Raw genomic sequence first — 16,286 nt, 5'->3', positions numbered from 1 at the left:
GTTTCAAATTATAATTATTGGTTTTCCCTAGATTATTTTGGGATTATCCCTAAAAATATTAAAAATCTCTACATTTAAGGGTGTACAATTATAATTATAATAAAAATCATCATCTTACTTCAGGTCTTTAATATCATAAAACACCTATAACACACTATACAAAACACTAATAGATTTATAGGATCAGAGGCTGAAGCATTACTTTTACATTTATCTGCCGCACTTAGAGTGGCACTACCAGACTCTAAATTGAGCAACTGTTTTCCAGAATTGTCTTTTTTGTATGAAGATACCTGTTATGGGGTTTCATTGTTTCACCTATTTATTTTGTCTGTTTTACATTTTTGAGAACATTGACTAATCTTTGTACCCCAGTATTTGAAGATGGAACTGTTAATAAAAATGAAATGACCACTTCAAGGTTTTCATAAATAAAATTGCAACAGAGTTCTTTGAAGCTTAGTACATACACTATGTGATCAAAAGTAACCGGATACCAGGTGAATTGTGCTGCCACCTACTTCTAGATATTCTATACCAGCAACCTCAGTAGTCATTAGACATCATGTGAGAGCAGAATGGGGCACTCTGTGGAACTCACGGACTTCAAACATGGTCAGGTAACTGGGTCTCACTTGTGTCCTACGTCTGTACGCGAGATTTCCACACTCCTAAACATCCCTAGGTCCACCGTTTCCGATGTGAGAGTGAAGTGGAAATGTGAAGAGACACACACAGCACAAAAGTGTACAGGTCGTCCTCGTCTGTTGACTGACAGAGACTGCCAACAATTGAAGAGGGTCATAATGTGTAATAGGCAGACATCTATCCAGACCATCACACAGGAATTACAAACTGCATAAGGATCCATTGCAAGTACTACGACATGTAGGCGGGAGGTGAGAAAACTTGGATTTCATGGTCAAGCAGCTGCTCATAAGCAACGCACATCACCCCAGTAAATGCCAAACTATGCCTAGCTTGGCGTAAGGAACGTAGACATTGGACGAGTGAACAGTGGAAAAATGTTATGTGGAGTGACGGATCATGGTACTCAATGTGGCGATCCAATGACAGAGTGTGGGTATGGCGAATGCTCGGTGCACTTCATATGCCAACATGTGTTGCGCCAACAGCAAAATTCGGAGGCGATCGTGTTATGGTGTGGTTGTGTTTTTCATGGCGGGGGCTTGCACCCCTTGTTGTTTTGCATGGCACTACGACAGCACAGGCCTACATTGATGTTTTAAGCACCTTCTTGCTTCCCACTGTTGAAGAGTAATTCGGGGATGGCAATTGCATCCTTCAACACAATCGAGCACCTGTTCATAATGCGCAGCCTCTGGCGGAGTGGTTACATAACTATAACATCCCTGTAATGGACTGGCCTGCACAGAGTCCTGACCTGAATCATAAAGAACACCTTTGGGATGTTTTGGAACGCTGACTTCATGCCAGGTCTCACCGACCGACATCGATACCTCTCCTCAGTGCAGCATTCTGTAAAGAATGGGCTGTCGTTTCCCGAGGAACGTTCCAGCACCTAACTGAATGTATGCCTGAGAGAGTGGAAGTTGTCATCAAGGCTAAAGTTGGGCCAACAACATATTGAATTTCAGCGTTACTGATGGAGGGTGCCACGAACTTTTAAGTATTTTTCAGCTGGGTGTCCATATACTTTTGATCACATAGTGTAACTCCAATAAATTTCAGCTGCCAATGTTTTAATTTCTTCCTCACCTTCAATCCCAAAACACTTGGCTTTGAGGAGAGCTCCATGTCTACTTTTTGCATGTTTCTGTATGTCACCAAAAAACTGAAGCGGCTAAATACGCCTTTCACAGGCTACTTCTCTGGATTTCGTGCTATTTGTGATTACTTTTATTTAGTATAATACAGAATGAAATAAGTTTTGATGTTGCCCTGAACAATAATAATAACACAGTTAATGTAGTTGGCTAAAATAACATGGATTGCATTCAATAAAGGTTTGAGGGAATCCACTTTCATATAAGGGCCATAAAGTAGTACATGTTATGGTGCCTACTGTAAATAATAGGGTCACTACTCTAAGTTCGATTCTACCTCAAATTTCCCTAAAACCCTGTCAAAATACAATAGCCCAAAACCACACACAATATGTTTCGTCCTAAAGAAGGTGAAATGCCTAAATATGGAAACACTGACTCCTAGACAATCCTCAGACAACTGTTTGTTAAAGCATTTTTGTGTATAAATATTCTTGACTGGAACATTACATTTGGCATAAATGACTCTCCTATCAATTTATCAAACACTTCACATCTAATTTCACCGCATTTCAATGAGACAGGCTCACTGATCACTTTTTCTGGAATTTGCATTTTCTGAAAATTCCCGCAATAGGAGAATCTTCCTGAAGAAAAGATATTTGTAACCAATCTCATACTAAAAAAATGTGTCTATCATCCACTCAATGCCGTAACTATGTGTTGAGCTGTAACCTTCCATTATTTATGGTTAAAATAAAATTGTCACACAGTGCTCTCTTTTCAATAGTATTTTTGCCAACTGCTAGTCACCTATCATCAACCTCTTTCTTCAATCGAAGAAGGGTAAGCTGTGAGGACACCCATATGGACTATACACCTGTAGTGTTCTCCAACTTTTACACTGACAAGAGCCTTACAAACTTCTAAGACAGCAATACTAATTACTGACACATTGTCTTTACCAGCAATACAGTATACTGTGTTTCAGAGTATACTACATAACAGAAAAGCAGGAAGGAGAGTACACTATTCATCGGTCTGCACCACCTGAAAACTATTTTCTCTTTTTATTTCTTTTTTTTTCCCACATCTTCTCCCTCTGCTCATCATTTCATCACATTAAATTTATTTCTTCTTCTTTTGATTCAGTTCCGCTCCTGTGGTTTCTATGGTACACTATTTCTCATCTTAAATCAATTGATTACTGACGGCTCATTAACTATTTCCAGGATTATGAAGCACAGCTTTAAGTCCATCAGTCACACCAACTTAGTTTCTGCAACATGAGTACATCGACTAGGGATTTTGCATGGCTTAAAACATTCTCTACCATTACGAAGAAGTCTCAAACATAGGAGAGACGTACTTTACAATCAACACTGTATAGGGAAAAGATGAGTAATCCCTGGATACACCAGTCAGTGAGGACAATGCCAGTGATTCCTGGCATGATAAGATGTTTTAACCCATCAAGGAGTTTAATCAGTACAAATATAAAAATAATGATACGGCTATGAAGTTTTTTGGGTGTGGAGTGTGGCACGAGTTACGTGGGCCATTCTATACAGACTGTTGTTGACTGTTGCATCGAGCATCAGTGTCACCTTAAATACAGGAATTTGGATATATCAGTGGTGGCAGAACACTGACTGTTAAATAAGCACAAGATCTTGTTTGAACAAAAGAGAATATTGGTTTACACTTCGAACTACTGGGACTCTGTGATTACTAAACTAAACTCATCCACAACAGGCTATGAATGCCCAATGGTACCAACCGACCACCGTGTCATCCTGAGCTCATACGCTTCACTGGATGTGGATACGGAAGGTCATGTGGCCAGCACACCGCTCTCCCGGCCTTTTGTCAGTTTCCGAGACCGGAACTCTGTAATTACAGTAGCTGTTAAATCAGACTTTGTGAAAGCGACTACAATAGAGACACTGGCTATGCCCTTAGCAATGCATGGAAGAGTGCACTTGTCAAGGAAAAATCACAGAGGAATACTTCTCAGTTCACCGCCTGAGGCAATGGATGGCACTACAAGCAACACTAGATGTATAGATAAGGCAAAACCTGTGGGCGTAGAGTGCGCCACCTCCGTACACGCTGTCATGACTTAATCCAGCCAATTGGATGCCATTCTAGGGGTATAAAAGAGGAAACCTTGTCAGCTCACAACAGTCAGTTTTAGTCTCTGATGAAAATGATGGGGGATACCATCAAAAAGACTGGAAATTTATCCAAATTTGATGTGAAAAATGACCCGTGAAATTTTTATGCATTAAAATAAGGAAATTCAAATAATATCAAACTCTGGCAAATTTCAACACTAATATAGAAATAAATGTCAATCAAATGAAACAATACAAGAAGATAATACTTCTTGTAACCAAACACTAAAGACAGTATCACCAACCAGGCAGTGTATTCCATTTACAAGGTAAACAAAACTGTAAGATATGTGCTGGATGCAAAACATATTTTATCAGTATTTTGTGAAGTACAGACACATTAGAATAACTGGGAAGCAAAGAATATATCATAGGATTATGACTTCATGGGACACCATCTTGTCGAAGGCACCTTCTGGTTGGGCAGGGAGGTATGTATGATCTGAGGAAGCTGGAGGCTATGCCACAGTAGCACAGCTACTGGAAGGGGCACCCAACCCTAACTGGCCACGGCAGAGGAGCCAGATGAACTGTGTCCCACACCAAAGGGCGAGGGCTCTACAGGCTCCAAGAAATAAGGTGGAACAGTAGTGGTGAGATCTATAAGCAAAACTTCTCCCTGTGTTACTCAAGAAAAGATGAAAGACAAGACGAATACGGAATTGGGTTTATAGTCTACACAGATATGAATAAATCTGTTATTGCTTTCACCCCACACAATGAAAGAGTACGCCCTCTGAATGTCAAAGCAAAATTTCACATTGTGCCCTTCATGAATGTATGTGTTAACAGAAGAATCACACGGAGATATGGTAGATGGTTTCTATGAGCAGCCACAGGAAGCCTGTGATAAAATAACTAGATGTTGTTGTTGTGGTCTTCAGTCCTGAGACCGGTTTGATGCAGCTCTCCATGCTACTCTATCCTGTGCAAGCTTCTTCATCTCCCAGTACCTACTGCAACGTACATCCTTCTGAATCTGCTTAGTGTATTCAACTCTTGGTCTCCCTCTACGATTTTTACCCTCCACGCTGCCCTCCAATACTAAATTGGTGATCCCTTGATGCCTCAACACATGTCCTACCAACCGATCCCTTCTTCTAGTCAAGTTGTGCCACAAACTTCTCTTCTCCCCAATCCTATTCAATACTTCCTCCTCAGTTATGTGATCTACCCATCTAATCTTCAGCATTCTTCTGTAGCACCACATTTCAAAAGCTTCTATTCTATTCTTGTCCAAACTAGTTATCGTCCATGTTCCACTTCCATACATGGCTACCCTCCATACAAATACTTTCAGAAATGACTTCCTGACACTTAAAATCTATACTTGATGTTAACAAATTTCTCTTCTTCAGAAACGCTTTCCTTGCCATTGCCAGTCTACATTTTATATCCTCTCGACTTCGACCATCATCAGTTATTTTGCTCCCCAAATAGTAAAATTCCTTTACTACTTTAAGTGTCTCATTTCCTAATCTAATTCCCTCAGCATCACCCGATTTAATTCGACTACATTCCATTATCGTCATTTTGCTTTTGTTGATGTTCATCTTATAGCCTCCTTTCAAGGCACTATCCATTCCATTCAACTGCTCTTCCAAGTCCTTTGCTGTCTCTGACAGAATTACAATGTCATCGGCGAACCTCAAAGTTTTTATTTCTTCTCCATGGATTTTAATACCTACTCCGAATTTTTCTTTTATTTCCTTCACTGCTTGCTCAATATACAGATTGAATAACATCGGGGAGAGACTACAACCCTGTCTCACTCCCTTCCCAACCACTGCTTCCCTTTCAGGCCCCTCGACTCTTATAACTGCCATATGGTTTCTGTACAAATTGTGAATAGCCTTTTGCTCCCTGTATTTTACCCCTGCCACCTTCAGAATTTGAAAGAGCGTATTCCAATCAACATTGTCAAAAGCTTTCTCTAAGTCTACAAATGCTAGAAACGTAGGTTTGCCTTTCCTTAATCTAGCTTTTAAGATAAGTCGTAGGGTCAGTACTGCCACACGTGTCCCAACATTTCTACGGAATCCAAACTGATCTTCCCCGAGGTCGGCTTCTACTAGTTTTTCCATTCGTCTGTAAAGAATCCGCGTTAGTATTTTGCATCCGTGACTTTTTAAACTGATAGTTCGATAATTTTCACATTTGTCAACACCTGCTTTCTTTGGGATTGGAATTATTATATTCTTCTTGAAGTCTGAGGGTATTTCGCCTGTTTCATACATCTTCCTCACCAGATGGTAGAGTTTCGTCAGGACTGGCTCTCCCAAGGCCGTCAGTAGTTCTAATGGAATGTTGTCTACTCACGGGGCCTTGTTTCGACTCAGGTCTATCAGTGCTATGTCAAACTCTTCACGGAGTACCTTATCTCCCATTTCTTCTTCATCTACATCCTTTTCCATTTCCATAATATTGTCCTCAAGTACATCGCCCTTGTATAGACCCTCTATATACTCCTTCCACCTTTCTGCTTTCCCTTCTTTGCTTAGAACTGGGTTTCCATCTGAGCTCTTGATATTCATACAAGTGGTTCTCTTCTCTCCAAATGTCTCTTTAATTTTCCTGTAGGCAGTATCTATCTTACCCCTAGTGAGATAAACCTCTACATCCTTACATTTGTCCTCTACCTATCCCTGCTTAGCCATTTTACACTTCCCGTCGATCTCATTTTTCAGATGTTTGTATTCTTTTTTGCCTGCTTCATTTACTGCATTTTTATATTTTCTCCTTTCATCAATTAAATTCAGTATTTCTTCTGTCACCCAAGGATTTCTACTAGCCCTCGTCTTTTTACCTACTTGATCCTCGGCTGCCTTCACTACTTCATCCCTCAAAGCTCCCCATTCTTCTTCTACTGTATTTCTTTCCCCCAATCCTGTCAATTGTTCCCTTATGCTGTACCTGAAACTCTGTACAACCTCTGGTTCTTTCCGTTTATCCAGGTCCCATCTCCTTAAATTCCCACCTTTTTGCAGTTTCTTCAGTTTTAATCTACAGGTCATAACCAATAGATTGTGGTCAGAGTCCACATCTGCCCCTGGAAATGTCTGACAATTTAAAACCTGGTTCCTAAAGCTCTGTCTTACCATTATATAATCTATCTGATACCTTTTAGTATCTCCAGGGTTCTTCCATGTATACAACCTTCTTTCATGATTCTTGAACCAAGTGTTAGCTATGATTAAGTTGTGCTCTGTGCAAAATTCTACCAGGCAGCTTCCTCTTTCGTTTCTTAGCCCCAATCCATATTCACCTACTACGTTTCCTTCTCTCCCTTTTCCTACTGCCGAATTCCAGTCACCCCTGACTATTAAATTTTCGTCTCCCTTCAATACCTGAATAATTTCTTTTATTTCATCATACATTTCTTCAATTTCTTCGTCATCTGCAGCGCTAGTTGGCATATAAACTTGTACTACTATAGTAGGCATGGGCTTCGTATCTATCTTGGCCACAATAATGCTTTCACTACGCTGTTTGTAGTAGCTTACCCGCATTCCTATTTTCCTATTCATTATTAAACCTACTCCTGCATTACCCCTATTTGATTTTGTGTTTATAACCCTGTAGTCACCTGACCAGAAGTCTTGTTCCTCCTTCCACCGAACTTCACTAATTCCCACTATATCTAACTTTAACCTATCCATTTCCCTTTTTTAATTTTCTAACCTACCTGCCCGATTAAGGGCTCTGACATTCCACGCTCCGATCCGTAGAACGCCAGTTTTCTTTCTCCTGATAACGATGTCCTCTTGAGTAGTCCCCGCCCGGAGATCCGAATGGGGGACTATTTTACCTCCGGAATATTTTACCCAAGAGGACGCCATCATCACTTAACCATAGAGAAAAGCTGCATGCCCTCGGGAAAAATTACGGCTGTAGTTTCCCCTTGCTTTCAGCCTTTCGCAGTACCAGCACAGCAAGGCTGTTTTGGTTTGTGTTACAAGGCCAGATCAGTCAATCATCCAGACTGTTGCCCTTGCAACTACTGAAAAGGCTGCTGCCTCTCTTCAGGAACCACATGTTTGTCTGGCCTCTCAACAGATACCCCTCCATTGTGGTTGCACCTACGGTACGGCTATCTGTATCGCTGAGGCATGCAAGATATGACTCCAAAATAGTTCTTGGGGACTATAATGCCAAACTGGGCAAGGAAGAGGCTTTCAATAGTGTGTTTGGTAATGAAAATTTGCATGAAGAAATTAGTAATAATGCTATGATGACTGTCCAGTCTACTGTCACGACCAAATTAAAGGCTACAACTAATTCCCAAGAAAAAATATGTACAAAGGTCCATGGAAAATATCAGGAGCAAATTCAATATACCATGTATTGGTAGCAAAGAGGTGGGCGTCTGATATGGAAAATGTGCATACCTTCCAAGGAGCTAATTTTGATTCTGGTCATAGCCTCGAAGGTACAAAAGTGAGACAGAAACTTGCTATGGCTGGCAAGGGAAATATTAAAAGAGTAAAGGAATGAAGTATAAAGCAACTGAGAGACGCATCTGTTGCACAAGAGTACCAGAACAGATTGTGATAGGAGTTACAAACAAATGATGGAAACCATATAGACAAGAACTGGAACTGTTATTAAAAATGCTTCTCCCGACAACAGCACACAAAAAACTGGAGGCAACAAGGATACCTATAAATGAAGACTGTATGAAGATAAATGTAGACCTGCAGTGGACAGGAAAAAGGAAGCAAGACTGAAATGCTTACAATGAAATGAGATCAAGTCAGCATTACATGGTGAAAAGGAGAATAGAAGCAGCAAGGGTTTGTAGGAAGAAAAAAAGTTAAGCAATGAGCAGAAATGAGAGACAGAAAGGAAAAAGGGACCTCTTACCAGAGAAGCAACATATTCAGTACGAGCTGAATCATCATCATATTTTTTTTTGTTGTGATAATACACTTCATTCTGCGAATGCTCCTATCGATTTGAAAGATGGAAAGATATCCAAATCCAACAGGAGACAATAACGTCATTAAAAGCAACTGATGTCAGTCTTTTGAAAAAGGATCTCTCGTCATTATGGGGAAATAACAATGGCCTAACAAGATGCCCTTTTTGTAAACCCCATAGATGCATATGCAATGCTTCACGAAACAGTGTCTCCTAATAATTTAAGGGGATTTTAAGGAGTTCAGAGCAGCTTTGTATAAACGGACATTTTATGAATACAATAATGGCAATCACGACAAGTCGTTCCTATTTATATGAGAGTTATAAATGCCTAGCAATGTTACCAATTTGCAGTTGGTAGCCTTAAAATGTCAACTGACAGCTGACGTTACTGTAGCAACAAAAACCTACACGTACAACACACATTAACTCTGCTGTTACCGATAGAAATGAAAAATGTGAAGTTGGTGTTGGCTGGCTAAATGTCTTGGCATGAGTGTTGATTGAAAAATGTCTTGAAGAATAACAACACTAACAATGTACCTCATGTAATTAAATATATCGACTTAAAGCTCACCATTAACTACAAAGGGAGTGAACATCGCACAATGAAAACCGAATTTGAACACTGCATCTTTCCTGAAGGACATGGAACTGCTGGGTTTCCTAATACAGTAATTTCAACAGGGGTGACAAATCAACAAAATGATTTTCTTTTTAAAAACATCAGGACCTAAAGCAAAGAGGTCCAAAAAACATTCTGTGACCTGAAGTAGAACAAGGACCCACAACAGAACTTCAAGTGAGTGACAGTGAGGATCCCAAGGAAGAACCTTAACAGCTAGAGGTACCAAAACCAAAGATGAGGAGGCAAGAATACTGTTTGTGAACAATCTTGAAACCCTTCAGACACAAGTATTTTAGAAGTAAAAATCAAATCCTTTGGTCACTATAAAATATGGGATCACAGTAATCTATTTTGGGAGGTTTTGTGAATTCAAAATTTTAGGTGGTTTTGGACTCATTAATGGCTTCAAAATCAAAATTTTGTCTAAAAGATGCTGTTACACTGAGTAAAAATACCAATATCTTCCTAAAAAGAAGTTGTGCAGGGTACACCAAATTTCTCAATTTGGAGTCAGTTTACTTGGTTTTAAATGTTTGTACACTGTAATGTGATATAGATCTGAAGAGTTTAACCACTTAATGTTCAATTCAAAGAAGTCTGTACCACGTGACAAAGGACATTTTAAGAGTAATATAAATGCAAAATTTGTTTCTTACGTATGTCAAATTAAACATTGGCAATAAAATGAAACTTTCAAATGCATTGCCTCAAACCCTATTTCCCATTATCAAAATTCAACTACTCAAATTTAGGGACAAAAATATTTCTTTTTTAACAAATTATTCAGAATTTAATGCTGGACATAAAAATTACAATAGCTCAAGACCCAAATTTTTTGACAAGAGGTCCCTTTTCACTTTCTGTCTAATTAATATAGAGATAGAAGAGCACAGGAATGAAAGCAGAAAATTTTATAACAAAATTAAAAGAGAAAACCAACAAATATAAACCAAAATAACAGCACGTAAGAACAAAAAGGGAAATTTACTGACAGACGAACAAGATGTCCTGCATAGATGGAGAGAGTACTTCAAGGGAATTTTGTTTGGGTAGTACTATCAGCAGTGGGCAGCTACTCTGTTACACTGCACACCCAAAGGTAGAAGAGCCCACATCAGAAGTAGTACAGAAGGTAGAGCACTGTCTAAAGAATTACAAAGCACAATGAAATAATACAATAACTGCAGAACTGTTGAAAAGTTGGAGGGGGGGGGGGGCGGAAATTTGTCTCCATAAGTGAATCCACAAACATATTAAGGACAGAAATACTAAATGATTTGTTGCTGCTTGGTATATCATCTAAGTATGTTTTACTCATTCAAGCAAAAGTGCATGCCTCGAAGGCTGCAGTGTGAGTAGATGGAGAACTATGTAATTAGTGAAGCATACGACGACTACCACCGTCACACTTTGCAAAAGGTCTGGCTGAGAACCCAAGAAAATTCTTGTCATATGTAATATCATTAAGGGGGTCTAAGGTTTCCATTCAGTCCCTTGTTAACCAGTCTGGTGTGGCAGCTCAAGACAGTAAAACGAAAGACAAAGTTTTAAATTTTATGTTCAATAAATCATTCACACAAGAGAACTGTACAAACATACAATCATTTGACCAAACAACTGGAAAAAAGTGCAGGTGACTCCAGTGTGTAAAAAAGGTAAAAGGACAGACCAGCAAAATTACAGATCAATTTCCCTAACTTGTGTTTGCGGCAGAATCCCCCAATATATTCTCAGTTTGAATATAATTAACTTTCTTCAGACTGAGAAGCTTATGTCCAGGAATTAGCATGGTTTAAGAAAGAATCAGTTGTGCAAAACTCAGCTTGCCCCTTTTTGCACATGATATACTGAGAACTATGGATGAAGGGCAACAGGCAGATTCCGTATTTCAAGATTTCCAGAAAGCATCTGACATGGTGCCCCATTGCAGTCTGTTAACAAAAGTATGAGCATATGGAATAAGTGCACAGATATGTGAGTGGCTCAAAGACTTCTTAAATAATAGAACACAGTATGTTGTCCTCGAAGGCGAGTGTTCATCAGAGACAAGGGTATTGTCAGGAGTGCCCCAGGGAAGTATGATAGGACTGCTGTTGGTCTCTATATACATAAATGATTTGGCAGACAGGGTGGGCACCAATCTACCATTGTTTGCTGATGATGCCTCGATGTACGGTAAGGTCTCAACAAGTCAAGTGACTGCAGAAAGATACATGATGACTTAGACAAAATTTCCTGTTGGTGTGATGAATGGCAGGTAGTCCCAAATGTGGAAAAATGTAAGTTACCGTGGATGAGTAGGAAAAATAAACCTGTAATGTTTGGATACAATATTACTAATGTCCTGCTTGACACATTCAAGTTGTTTAAATATCTGAGGGTAAAGTTGCAAAACAATATGAGGTGGAACGAGCATGTGAAAACTGTAGTACGGAGCCAAATGGTCAATTTAGTTAATTGGCAGAATTTTAAGAAAGAGTGGTTCACTTGTAAAGGAGACCACATATAGGACAGTAGAGCAACCTTTTTTGCGTACTGCTTGAGTATTTTGGATCTGTACCAGTTTGAATTGAAGGAAGACATCAAAGCAATTTAAAGGCGGGCAGCTAGATTTTTACCAGTAGGTTCGAAAAACACATAAGTGTTACAGAGATGCTTCGGGATCTCAAATGGGAATCTATGGAAGGAAGGTGATGTTCTTTTCGAGAAACACTCTTCAGAAAATTTATAGAACCTTCATTTGAAACCAACTGCCAAACAATTCTACAGGTGCCAACATACATTGCGCATAAGGACTGTAAAGATAAGATAGGAGAAATTAGGGGTCATGTGGAGGCATATGGGCAGTTGTTTTTCCCTCACTATCTCCGAGTGGAACAGGAGAGAAAATGACAAGTAATGGTACAGGGTACCCTTGGCCATACACCGTACAGTAGCTTGCGGAGTACCTATGTAGATGTAGTTTAGCACTGTTAAAGGAGTCAACCAAGGCAATCTTTCTCTTGAAGCAGACATTTGCAAGCTTCAAATATCTGGTCACATAAGAATAAAGTCCACTCAGATGTGTTGATGGTGGAGCAATTATTAGTGGAAGAAGAGTTTCATTAGAGAGAACAACATCTGAGCTGAAAAAATTCACACAACCTAAAGCTCTTGCTATCAATGAAATGAAGACCAAGTATGTGAATATCTTCAAGAAAGAAAATAACTCAGATAATTTATCAAAAACTGGCCTCAATCTTGAACATGTGCAGAATTCTGGCTGTCTAGGATCTAATATTAACAGGACAAATTCCATGTTAACTGAAATAAATCTGTGGATCCTAAGCAGCAACAGATGCTAACACACTTTTAAGAAATTATTGTCCTCCATGTCACTGAATATATAGCCAAAATTGCCAATACATAGAATTGTGATCAGGTCAGTTGTAACTTATGGATTTGAAAACAGGGACATTCAAGAGTACTGATGAACATCTGAGGACATTTGAACACATGGTTATGTGCAAGATTTCCACAGCAATTCAGGATAACAGTGGTTTACAGAGATTTAGAATGAAGCTGAGATGGGCCGTCTCCAACACGGAGCTGACTGTAAGATTAATAAAAAATAGGAAAATAGCCTGGCTTGGATACGTCCTTAGGATGTACAGTTTGAGAATGACTAAAATTGTTTTTGAATGGAGGCCAACTGCAAAAAGGCAAAGAGGGAGGCTATGAAAGCAGTGGGTAGACAATGTGGAAGAAGACATAAAATCTCTTAGATCACGGTTTCCCAAATTGTGCTCCATGGAATACTGGTGTTCTGCATGACGTGAATAATTGCCCCATAAGAAACTATTAATATCAGGACCCTTTTTTTTACATTTAGATGGTGCTAAGCCTTTTTAAATTTGTTGTGATATTTGTGTTATTAGTTATGATTTAAAACTGAAGTAATCACTGAATAAAACAGTTTTCTCATTTCTTAAAATTTTATTAATCTTCAAAATAAACAAGTGTTTCATGTATCAGGATTCTGAAAGAGTTCTGTCAGAGTGCAAGATTGGGAATACCAGTCTCACAGTCACAGGATGGTAGTGAATCGCACTAGAGAGGGCAAAACTGGAGGAAACTTGGTTGAAGAATATAAGAACCACACAGTGTTGTAATGCCATGAAAAGCAGATAGCTAAAAAAAACTAGCCTATATAAAAATAGAAAGCACACAAGCTGCCACATATTTTCATCTCCTTCTTCACAAAGTTGTCTTTACTCACTGAAGCCCCTGTCATACTACAACACCCATAATCCCTTCTTATATTCAGATACCTCCATGTGATTCTATCAGTTTATGACACCTTCATGAGAGACATTATTCATGAAGTAAATATGAACTTCAAAAAGTAAGTTACACATTATTTTGGCTGGCCAAGGAATTGAAGTAATTGTTACTGAATGCAGTCCTACACTTCAAAGTGGCACAGATACATGACACTATCTTTCAACATACATACCAACTGTCTGTAAACAGTCAGAACATTCTACCAATTATTCAATTCCGCGATGGCGCAAATCTGCTCCTTGTTTTCGTGAGATCTCCCCCCCCCCCCCCCCCCCCCCATTACCCCAGATGTTCTTTCAGACTGCCTTGACACTGTCGCATGTGGTCGAAGTCGAAGTCTGTCCTTCATTCACAACCAGCATTACCCATGTCTGTCCAACCTTGGTCAAATTGTTGGCATCATTTCACTATGGCTGGCCACGACATTGCATTTGGTTTACATAATGCAGATTTGAGCACGGTGAATCACTGTGCAATTTAGATGTTTTGCCAACAAGAATCATACTGTCTCACATACTTCAATTTTGGAGTATGTTTCCAGATGGTGCACTATTTCACTCACACGCAGTTATGCCCCTATTATCCGTACCACAGCAGAACCATGCCTGCAGGATATGTACTCTCTTCTGGACAATCCACCACTCTTGTTGGGCATTGGTCTTATCATGGGATGACCTACGTAACTTATTTTCTGAAGTACCTACCTATTTACTATCAAGAAGTTCACCATTGGAAAAAAGTTAAATTTTGTAGATGCCAAGCATCAGTTGTAAGAAGATTGTCACCCCCCAGTTTCTCAATTTTCATTCTCAGGCATCAAGCGCACACAATCCGAACACTGGTTATGCCCATAACAGTTTTCCAATGCTGCTACAAGTATACAATGGACATGAAAGGATCTAACATGTTATACCTGCAGGAACCAAGTTTTATGCCACACTTCACATCCAACTGGAATTGCAACCACCATGTTCAATGTCAGCTTTGTTAGTATCAATCTGTCATATGCGGTCACATGACTAATGAGTTGGTGCCACAAAAATCTATGCTGGTTGTACAAGCAGCAATTAATTTTTGGGTAATTCTAATACTACTCTCAAATTCTACACCTAAAGTAAGTGACTTTGAATTAAAGCAAACTGTTAAAAGACAAACCATTCACAAAAAATAATATTGCAATAAAGTGCATTTACCTGATATGCTGATGGACGTATCCTTTCACCAAAAACCACTTGTCCAAGGTTTTCAACAGGTGATTTTGATTCATCAATTTCACAAAAGTCAAAACTGTAAATGAGAATGCAAAAACAAATTACAGTATGTACCCAGCAAATAATAATAATGTGAAATCATTACTGCCACACATTCTGATAAACAACAATGTATATGAATGTGTACTATCAACATTTGCTTAGATGTGGAGAAGAAGAATAGACACGCATTTTTTTAAGGTAGAGCTATCACTTCTTAGCACTTGACAATTGTCTATACTGACGAGACCTGTCGACGCAATGAACTGAATCTTGCAGGTAAAGTAGCATCCTCGATGGAAATATTAGCCTTCAAATTTTAGATTCTGCTATAGTCCAGATTCTGCACTATTTCCTATACTATACTCTACTCTGAACTCTCCTATTCTCTGCTGGTGTGAAACTTTCAACTTACTTCAAGTTTTTCATCTCTCAAACAGCAGTAACAATGAGATTCAATGATCTAAAATCAATCTCATGGTCAGCCTCAGTGACAAGAAAAAGAAGAAAGGAGAAAGGTAGGAAGATTGGTGTTTAAAGTCCCACTGACATTGAGGTCATTACAGACTATGCACAAGCTCTGACCACGCCACGGATGGGGAAGCCATCAACTATTGGGAAGACAGATAACACTGTAATAGATGATCTATGTGGAGTCTTATCATAATGTTTGAATGGAAGCCTCGCAATCCTACACAAATGACCCAACATTTCTCATTAGGTATTGATGATATTCTGTCTAATTGCAAAATAGTTGCACATTTGTGTTCCAAGTATTTCATTCAGTTTATACATGCTACTTATTCTTGAGCCATCTTTTGCTGCCATCAATTAACAGAAAATAGTACCTTATATGAAACAACCCCATCCCGAACTTCACCCTCTCCACCCCACCACAAAAAAAAACGATATTCCAACCCAAAACCTCTACCCACTAAAAATAAACAAAAAAAAATAAATAAATAATTAAATTAAAAAAAAAACCTGCCACCCAGTCCCATTTAACTTAGAAGCAGAGGGCTGTAAATTTCCCTATTAAATTCATAAAAACCTGAAAAATATGGCACCGCTGCAAAATACTTTTCGTCAAAAGTACTGATCAAGATGAGCCTATAAAATGGAAACACCTTTTGCCATTTCCTACAACAGATCTGACGTCCCCCAATATCCCTCAATAGTATTAGCACAGGCCCCAGTCTCTTAGTCTTTAAATTCAATATTACAATTTACAGTAAGAAGA

At 39.0% G+C, this 16,286-nt stretch overlaps 1 protein-coding gene across 1 annotated transcript in view; it reads right to left on the bottom strand.

Annotated features, from left to right (window-relative positions):
* LOC124615277 (transmembrane 9 superfamily member 2) overlaps positions 1-16,286 on the bottom strand; it is a 141,519-nt gene that overhangs the window by 110,593 nt on the left and 14,640 nt on the right. The window contains exon 3 of the mRNA XM_047143032.1: positions 14,990-15,083. Within this exon, the coding sequence (XP_046998988.1) occupies positions 14,990-15,083 (94 nt within the window). The remainder of the gene's footprint in view (positions 1-14,989; positions 15,084-16,286) is intronic.

Source organism: Schistocerca americana, chromosome 5 (assembly GCF_021461395.2).
Source record: "Schistocerca americana isolate TAMUIC-IGC-003095 chromosome 5, iqSchAmer2.1, whole genome shotgun sequence".
NCBI lineage: Eukaryota > Metazoa > Arthropoda > Insecta > Orthoptera > Acrididae > Schistocerca > Schistocerca americana.
This window is presented reverse-complemented; position numbering and strand designations above follow the sequence as displayed.